Raw genomic sequence first — 10,271 nt, 5'->3', positions numbered from 1 at the left:
GATTTCTCACTTTCTGTCTCTCTTTCTCTCTCTGCCTGGCAAGCGCACATGCCCTATAGCAAAAACCTCTAAAAAAAAATAAGAATTATTTATTTTATTTTATTTGTTGTTATTATTATGATTTTAATTTGACCGGAGAGACAGAGAGTGAGAGAATGAGAAAGCAAACTGCCAGGTCTGGGACTTGAACCACAGTCATCCTTGTGGAAGTCTAAGTACCTCAACCACCATACCACCTATCAACCCATTCTTTTCAAATTATATAGTCTTCTGTCTCTGTAAGAATGAATATGTTATAGTTCTTTGGTAACAAGGATGTCCCATTATGTGAAAAAATAGTTTTAATTTTGGACCCTAATACATTTAACTTAATAGGAAAACTGTGGATTATCCACATTAATAGACTTCCATCCTCTTCAGAAATCTGTGGCAACTTGGCCTTTTGTGAAATTTCCCATTCTCCTTCTCAACAAAACCAACAACTTTTTTCAAAGTTAAGCAAATCATTATGGTGATATATAAAATAATACCTTTTTCTTGAAGAAAGAATGAAAAAAAAATTTGATTAAAGATGCAGGCCAGTTTTTTTAGAAGCAGCTCATTTTCTATAACTATGTCTTTATCATGATTTTTATTCTGCCATGACAAATTACACATTGTTTGGAAATACTATGAAATGTTAGAGAAGCCATTTTTAATAGACTATGGCTTGTAACCAGTTAATTGTGTCACCTGCTTTTTGCTATTGTTCTTTTCTTTTAAGTTTACTTATACATTCTCAGAGAGAGACAAACAGGTGCCTTCAACAGGGATCTAAAGCCATAGTCCACCCCCAGCCTCAGCCTAGATTATAGGCACATGCACACATATGCCCTGCTTATTCAGAGAGATCCCAGGACATGATCTCAGGACCACGTGAATACACTTGTGTTACTGCTGAGTCACTACCCGAGTCCGAGTCACCTGTTTTTGTAATAAAAATAAATATAGATATAGATATAAATATCTGTAGGCACATTTGGCATCCTGCTGTTTCAAGGTAGCAATGCCTGCTTCTATTCAAACATCTCTAGGTTATGCGCCAACATTCATACTCTTAGCTGATTGTGGGCTTATCTATAATTCTAATGGCATGATTGCTACTCTTCCAATATTTTTTTCTTCAAGGAAATATTTATTGTATATTATTAGTGATTATATTTTACAGCAAAATTAAATTAAACATATGCACTTATTAACTTTTTACAAACAAAATGAAAATCAGAGTGTTTGTCAAATTTACATTGAACCAAAGTCCTGGTTTTCATAATTCAGCAGTCAATCATGATTCTGGACCAGGGCCACCAGTCCATGATTTGAGATAGTTGAGGATCTTTTTAGTAACTGGAACAAAGTCTTCTCTATATGTGATCATTGTTTCCACATAAAATCCCTTTGGGTGTTCCTTTGTTGAGACATCTTTCTGCTCTACCGTATCTACTGGCTGCATGTTCTTTTTGTGGCTGAAGAAACCCATGAGTGTCCAGGCGCCGGCAGCATAGACCATGAACATCCGCGAGTACCAGGCGGCTGCTTCGTTAGGACGCGTGACTCGCTCAGCGCAGCCCGCCTCCCTGGCAGCACTCTTCCAATTTTTAAGTGCTTTAGATTATTAAAAAGAGATTCTGTGTCATCAGAAGAGGGATTTCCATAAGTGTTTTATGTTTTTCTATAGAGCACTTACACTCACCAGGGAGGAAGGGGAGGAGAGAGAGAGAGAAAGAAAAAGTTACAAAGTTCCCCCACCCACCCAGGAGGATGGCCATACCACAATACCTTCTCCATTCTCCTTTCAGGATTTTGAGCATACACCCTCACATACATACTTGGCATGTTTTTGAAGCCATCAGGTCCAAGACTTGAGCCACCCAGTCAGCCATGTGGGATCCAGCTATCCTAACCAGCACGCCTCAGGCTGGTGCCACGAGCTCATTTTACAGTCATTCCTTTCTCCCTGTTATCTTTAATATAGATTATATGCAAATAAAGGACTTTGCTAAAATTGTTGCTTCCAACCATTTAGTGACAGAGCTCATTCTGCTTGGTAGAGAAGTGCCAGTCAGTTGCAAGGTTGTCAGGCTTGGTATGATTTGGAAAGCCTCTTGAGTTGCTTGGTTCCAGGGAGATTACGAAGGTCATCCTCATGTAAAAAGAGAGCAAGGGAGACTCTATGTTGTTCTAACGTTCTTCCTAAATTGGTCTTCCTGAAATGACATCAATGTTAGATGATATTAGAGTTTGCTCTATTTTTTTGAATATTCATTTGATATTGTATTTCCACATGACACGGAATTTAAATTGGGCAATTCAACTAGATGGGTATTAATATCTGTTCAGTCCAAAGATTTTGTGAAAAACCTTCTTAGACTCTTTGTGCTAGTTCAAGCAATGATAACTAGTAGTCAATTTAAGGGAGACTACTTTTTTTCTGAGAGTATCAATCAGCTAATCATCCAAGTAAACAATAATGCCCACTATATTGTAGAGATAAAGAACTTAAGTAAAATGAAACTTATCTTGAGAACTTTTACTGGATCATTTGTTTTGGAAATGGTGAATTTTTTCCTAAAATAAATATAAAATCTATTATTATTCTCTTAATCCACAGTGGGTTCCAGTATTAAAAGATTTCACCAATAAGGGCACACTCTGGGGCTTTGTGCCATTTGTACAGGAACAACGACCAGCTGAAATACCCATTCCAATTACCCTTCATATCGGAGACTACAACATGGATGGCTATCCAGATGCTCTTGCTATATTAAAGAATACATCTGGAAGGTATGAAAATTAAATCAAATGAGAAATATCTGTAAAGAAACTTCACAGGGCCAGGAGGTGGTATAGTGGTTAAGGTGCTGGACTCCCACATGGCCAACCACAGTTCAAGTCCCAGACCTGGCAAGCTTGCCTTCTCACTTTACTTCTTTCTCTCTGTCTCTCTGGTGAGCACATGTGCCCTATAGCAAATTAAAAAAATAATAATAACAATAATAAATAAAATTTTTAAAAAAGAATTTTCATCATGGCATTTTGTAACTGAATAGCATTTAAATATGTTACATTCCTTTAAATAAGGAATATGGGAGCTCAGTTCATACTTCATTTTGTGGTCCCTGAATTTCTCCCAACTGCTTAGTATACTTACTCTTTTTCATAGATTCACTTTTTGTAGAACAAAAATGAGCATTTAATCTTAAGTGTTATTTTTTTATTCAACAAAATCTGATCTTTAAAAGGTCCAGTTTAGGCCCAGACTTTGGTAGCAGACTTGGTAACACACTAGACTGCAGTACTGGAAGCCACATAGCACACCATGAGTTCAGACCCTGCACCTAGTCTACTTTAAATACACTGGGCACATGTGTGCATGCCCAAGATCCTGATAAGCTGGAGGGCAGAGGAAAGGTGATAGAAGTGTGATGACAATGCTTCTCTCTCTCTTCTCTCTCTCACAAATGTCTATACATACATTCTATCATGAATAAAATAAAATAATTTTTTTTTAAAGTTAGAAAAAATATGTTTGACAGACAAATGTCCCAATTACATTTGAGTCTGAATACCATGGTAGTTAAGTGCTAGTGCTAGACTTCAGTATCAGCCAGCCACTTATCATCTGTGAGATTTTGGGCAGATTTATGTTAACTCCTCATTTGTAAAAATGAGAATAATTGTATCTCTGTAATAGAGTTACAATCAAGATTAAATGAGATAAAAGTATAAAAACCACTTCATAAGATACTCTGTAGGATACTTGGCACATATTGTTATTTATAATGTAATAGCATCGGGAATTCCAGCATAACTGTTGATATTACTTGTATACATAAAATATATGAGTACATTTTTTACATGACCAGTGATTTTGAATGTTGCAGCCATATTTTTATACCCATTTTAAACCATTGTATTTCAGCTAATAATTAGCCTGACTCTTGTTAGATTTAAATATGATAATTTCTAAATTTTGATACCTTATTGTTTTATTCATCTCATAATTAGATGTGTTCTTTGGACCTTATTTTTTTTTTTCTTTCTGCATCATTTCTGTATCTTTAGGTTGTTTTGAGTATAAATTCATTTGTTTACATTGGAATTAGTAAAGATTAAGCCCCACATTCACTATCAACTCACATAACAAAACTTCCCTAGAAAAAAAAGTAACCTATTATTGCCTTTATCACCAAACACTATTGAATAAAAATCCAATTTTTAGAGAACTGTGTTTCATTAGTGAACGCCTCTAAAATATTTATGGGAAATTATCCTTAAATGTTTCTAAGAACCTTGATTTAAAATTATAATGACCCTGAATTGCATTTACAGAATTTTCTAAGGATATAGTTATCATGCTCTTATTCAGAATTTATATTGTGTCATCAAAAAAGTCATGACAGTTTTCTATGCAAAAATGCATCATGACTTTTCTGAAGACCCAGTACATAAACTTATAATTTGTGTATGTGATGAAATCTGTAGCAGCTAATATAAGCTTCTGAATTGAATATGAGTGTAACTTTTGGGTTGTTGGGAAAATTGTGACACATTTTTGCATAGAAACACAAGTCATGACTTTCCTGACAACCTAATTTTTTTTTTAATCTTTATGCAGCCAACAACCTAATACTTTTAAAAGTATAGTGGGACATAAAAACAAATGAAATGTAAAATTGAATTGTTTTGGACAGTAGCCCCATTCAAAAGAATTAAAATTATATCTTGGAGTGCTGGACTTCCACATGGCCAACCACAGTTCAAGTCCCAGACCCAGAGTCTTGAAAATAATACTGAGCATGTATGATTGCATGCCCAAAATTCCAGGAGGAGAATGGAAAAGAAGGGACTGCCATATGACTATCCCCTTGGGGGGTAGGGGGATTTTTCATTTTTTCTCTCTCTGTCTCTCTCTGGTGAGTCTACATGCCCTGTGATAAAAACCATGGTGGCAGGAGTTTCTCCACCACAAGCCTCCTGCTAAGTCTAGGGTGTGGGAGGCAGGGCTTATTCAGCCTCGGTGCCCCCAATACTAATCCTGCAGTTTCAGAGTTAGAAGGAGCAGAGGGAAAGCAGGCCTTTTAGCAGGCATTCTCTACATGAAGCCTCTTGCCCTGTCTAGGGTTTAGGAGGCAGGGCTGGTTCAGCTCCAATACCCTCAATCCTGATCCTTCATTTCAGAGTTGGAAGTCCCTACCCAAACAGGGACTAGAGAGGTCTAGGTATATAGGAGCTGAACATCTGAACACTACGAAGCTCTGAAAAAATCCTCTCCCCTCACTATACCCACCCATAAAAAGAGAGAAGCTCCTCTTCGTAAATCCGAACCCAAGACTTCTGCAGTGGATACCACATTACAACCCACTGTAGAAGAGGGAAGTGGGCACAGAGCTAATTCACTACAGAGGGAAACACATTCTAAGATAAACAAAACCTGAAAGAATTTATCAGCACTTGACCAACTCTTCAAGAAGTACTGCAAGGAGTATCATATCAGGAAAACTAAAGAGATACAAACAGAAATGAAAGAAATGCACCTCATGCATAAAGACATACATAAACTGAAAGCAAAGGTCTGGAAAATGATACTCTATGCAAATGGAGACCAAATGAAGGCTGGAGTTGTGATACTGATAACAGACAAAATAGAGTTTAACTGTATAAAGAAACAAAAAAGGACACTATAATATTGAAAGGGCCAATACACCAAGATGACATAACACTTGTAAATATCTATACACCCAACACTGGAGCACCCAAATACATGAAAGACAGCTTGATCTAAAGGTAGTAAAAGACTGTAACACAATAATTGTTGGAGATCTCAACACCCTACATATACAAAAAATAAGCAAAGAGATATAGGATCTAAACAAAATCATAAATCAAATGGACTTGATAGACATGTATTGAACTTTCACCCAAGAACCAAAAAAATACATATTTTTCTCACCCCCCACATGGAACATTTTCAAAGATTGACCATACCATAGGTCACAAAACAAGCCTTTATAAGTTCTAGGGTATAGAAGCTATATCCAACATCTCCTCCAACAACAATGGAATTAAATTGAAATTAACTGCAGAAAGAACCCTAAAATACCATGGTCAACTACGTGGGAGTCCAGCAACATAAACATTACACCACCTTCTGGACTCCAACAATAGTATTTTAACAAAGAAAAGCCCAAATCCCTATGGGTTGACTTCCAAATTCTACAAATTTTTTTAAAAGAGAACTAACCCCAGTTCTCCTCAAATTGTTCCAAAAGGAAAGAACCCTCCTAAATTCATTCTATGAAGCCTCCATCACCCTGATCCTCAAAACAGACAAGGACATAACAACAACAACAAACACTATTGACCAATATCCCTGATGAGTAGAGATGTAAAAATTCTCAACAAGATACTAGCAAATTGTATTCTACAACACATTAAAAATATTATACACCATGACCTGGTAGGCTTTATTCCAGGGATGCAAGGATTGTTCAACATACACAAAACAATAAATGTGATACATCTTATTAACAGAAGGAAAGATTAAAACCATGTGATCATGTCAGTCGATGAAGAAAAAGTGTTTGATAAAATACAACATCCCTTCATAATTAAGACTCTTGGCAAAATTGGCATAGAAGGGACATACCTCACTACACTAAAAGCTATATATAACAAACCCATACCTGACATCATACTGACTGGGAAAAAGCTAAAAGTTTTTTCACTAAAATCTAGAATGAGACATGGCTGCCTATTTCTCCACTCTTTTTAACATAGTACTGGAGGTTCTAGCCAAAACAGTGAAACAAAAGGCATTCAAACAGGAAAAGAAATTAAATTACCTCTATTTGTAGATGACATGATTATATACACAGAAAATCCAAAAGAATCCACAAAGTAACTACAGGAAGTGATAAATAAATACAGTAAAGTGGCAGAATACAAAATCAAGAAACAAAAATCTATATCATTTTTATAACCAACAATGAACAAACTAAGCCATAAAAAATATAACATACCTAGGAATAAACCTAATCAAAGCAGTGAAAGACCTCTACATGGAAAACTATAAAAAAATTAAAAGAAATTGAAAATAATACAAAAAAGTGGAAAGATATCCCATATTCCTGTATTGGAAGAATAAATATAATCAAACTGAATCTCACCTAAATTCATCTAAAAATTCAGTGTAATCCCAATCAAACTACCAGAGATATTCCTCAGATAAATACAAAGAACAGTTATAAAATTAGTCTGGAATTATGAAAGGTCAAATATTGCCAGTGCAATACTGTGCAAAAAGGATGAAATTGGAGGCATCTCAATTCCTGACCTCAAAATATATTACAAAGCTGTGGTAATCAAACAGCATGGTATTGGTACAAAAATAGGTAGGTAGATTGATGGAACAGAATTGAGAACCCAAAAATAAACCCCAAAACATAAAGCCAACAGATTTGTTTTATTTTAATTTTTTCTCTAATGAATTATTTTATTTAACTTTATTTATTTATTTGCTTACTTATTTATTTTAATTTTACCAGAGAGAAACAGAGTAAGAGAAAGAGAGAGAGAGAGAAAATGAGAAATCAATCCACCAGGTTCAGGACTCGAACCACAGTTGGCCATGTGGGAGTCCAGCGCCCTTAACCACCATGCCACCTGCCAGGCCCCGCCAACTGATTTTTTACAAAGGGCACAGGACAACCCAGTGAGGAAAAGAAAATTTATTTAGCAAATGGTGCTAGAAAACTGGCTATATCCCAGCAGAATACTGAAACTGAACTCCTATCTCACCATTAACCAAAATCAACTCAAGATGAATAAAGAATCTAAACATAAAACCTCAAACTATTAAACTGCAGGTGGAAAGCACAGTTTATCTGTGTATCTTTAACTCTTAGAGATAACAGAGTAGACAAAGGCTCCTTAAATAGAACTCCCCTTTACCCCAACCCCAAAGCATAGGCAGTAATCCCAGAAATAGAATAGTGGAACTATATCAGGCTAAAAAGCTTCTACACAGCAAAAGAAACAAAAATTATCATGAGGAGACAGCCCTCAGAATGGGAGAATATATGTGCAAATTACTTCAAATAAGGGACTGATAGCCACAATATATAAAGAATTAAAGCAGCATAGCCACCAAAAAAAAAAAAAAAAATCCAATAAAAGTTGGGCAAATGAACTGAACAGACAACTCTCCAAGGAAGATACATAAATGGCCAAAAGGCATATAAAAAATGTCCAATATCTCTTATCATAAGGGAAATGCAAATCAAAACTACAGTGAACTTCCACCTAATTCCAGTAAGGATGGCTAAAAATAAAAAAATAAAGTATGGGGACCAGCATTTAGCATAATGGCTATGTCACTGGACTCCCACGTGGTCGACCATGGTTCGAGACCCGGACCTGGTGCTTGAACTCACACAGGGTGCATGTGCGTGCGTGCCCAAGATCCCGAGAGGAGAATGGAGGAGAAGGGATTGCAGCATGGCCATCCCCCCTGGGGGGTGATTTCTCAGTCTCTCTCTGTCTGTCTGGCGACCGCACGCACCCTATAGCAAAAACGTCTCAAAAAAAAAATTTTTTTTTTTAAATAATAAAGTATGGCAGTTAAGGTACTGGACTTTCACATGGCCAACCACAGTTTGGGTCCTAGACCTGGCAGCTTACTTTTTCACTTTCCCAATCTCTCTCTTTCTCTTTCTGGTCAAATTTTTAAATAGAATAATAATAATAAATAAATATAAATTGTTTTGTCCACCATCAGATCCCCATACCAGCTCCATGAATATGATATTCTCCATCTTACTATATAAAGTATACAAAAAAATTGTATTTAAAAAAAATGATTCCTGATTATGAGAATAATACATTTGTATTATGTCTCATTAATTAATTAATTCTTTACACCACCACTCCCCCCCAAAAAAGAAGAAAGAATAATAAGAATTGGCAAGGCCGTGGTGAAAAAGAGATCCTCATATGCTGTTGGTGGGAATGTAAATTGGTACAACCACTGTGAAGAACAATATGGAGGTTCCTCAGAAACCTACAAATAGAACTACCATACAACCCATACCACTCTTAGGTATCTTTTCCAAAGGATAAGAAAACCCTCAGTCAGAAAAAGTTATATATCCATGTTCATTGCAGCATTATTCACAATTGCTGGACATGGAATCAGCCCAAATGTCCAAGAACAGATGAGTGGATTAAAAAAAAGTGGCACATGTACTCTGTGGAATACTACTCAGCCATTAAAAGCAAGACCCTGACATTTGATATAAAGAGGACAAATATGGAATATTTAATGTTAAGCAAATTTAACCAGACTGTGAAAGACAGGACTTACATGTCTATACTTAAAATATACCAAATGTCTACACTCTGTAACAGAAACTGAAAGATTGGAAGGTATAATAGCAGGGAGAGCAACTATAGATACTAGAGACAGTATAGAAGGGGTGAGTAATGAGGGTAGGAGGGAGGGGGTCAGGGAAGAAACTGAACACATTTAATGGACACAAAATGAAAAGTTACCTACTGATGATAATGTGTATGGTAATGTCTTTGACTTGACTAATAAGCACCATATTCATGCTGGCAAAAACCATGTTGTACAATGTAAAGATGGACAGTGACTAAATGTAAACAAGAAATAAACTTTTTTAAAAAATGGGATTCTTTTTAAAAAATGTGATTCTTTTTTTAAAAATTACATTTTATATTCATTTAAGCCTATGGTTACTCATTCTTTGAGTAATATTCAAATAATTTATATATTTTTTATTAAAACACTCTATCAGCATTTTCTCTTTTTAACCTTCAAGTATATCAACTTTAAGTTCCTTTACCACTTAATAATAATATTAATATCAACAGTTAATTCAGCTGTGAACACTGTTGCACTACCAGAAAAATAGGTGCCAAAACCATACTGTTTTGTAAAAGTCTCAATACTTTTTTTTTAAATTTTCCTATGGCACATGCCCTCACTGGAGGTAACTAGGGAGGGAGGGGGAGGGGGAAAGAGAGAGAGAGAAAGAAGCAAAGTGGGAAATCACCCTCCAGGAGGGTTGGCCATGCCACAATGCCTTCTACTCCATTCTCCTCTTGGAATTTTAGGGATACATACACAAGTGACCAGCATGTTTTTTAAACCAGAGTCTAGTACTTGAACTGTGCAGTCACCCATGTGGAATCCAGCCACCCTACTTTCTGTC

At 36.0% G+C, this 10,271-nt stretch overlaps 1 protein-coding gene across 2 annotated transcripts in view; it reads left to right on the top strand.

Moving 5' to 3' along the window:
* Positions 1 to 10,271, top strand: part of ITFG1 (integrin alpha FG-GAP repeat containing 1) — a 286,251-nt gene that overhangs the window by 138,849 nt on the left and 137,131 nt on the right. For both annotated transcript variants that reach the window (XM_006170470.3, XM_014585000.2), the window contains one exon: positions 2,648 to 2,820. In XM_006170470.3, the coding sequence (XP_006170532.2) occupies positions 2,648 to 2,820 (173 nt within the window). The remainder of the gene's footprint in view (positions 1 to 2,647; positions 2,821 to 10,271) is intronic.

This window comes from Tupaia chinensis, unplaced genomic scaffold (genome assembly GCF_000334495.1).
Source record: "Tupaia chinensis unplaced genomic scaffold, TupChi_1.0 Scaffold148557_1, whole genome shotgun sequence".
NCBI classification, from domain to species: domain Eukaryota; kingdom Metazoa; phylum Chordata; class Mammalia; order Scandentia; family Tupaiidae; genus Tupaia; species Tupaia belangeri.
Note: the sequence above shows the minus strand (reverse complement) of the source record. Positions and strands in the feature narration are given on the sequence as shown.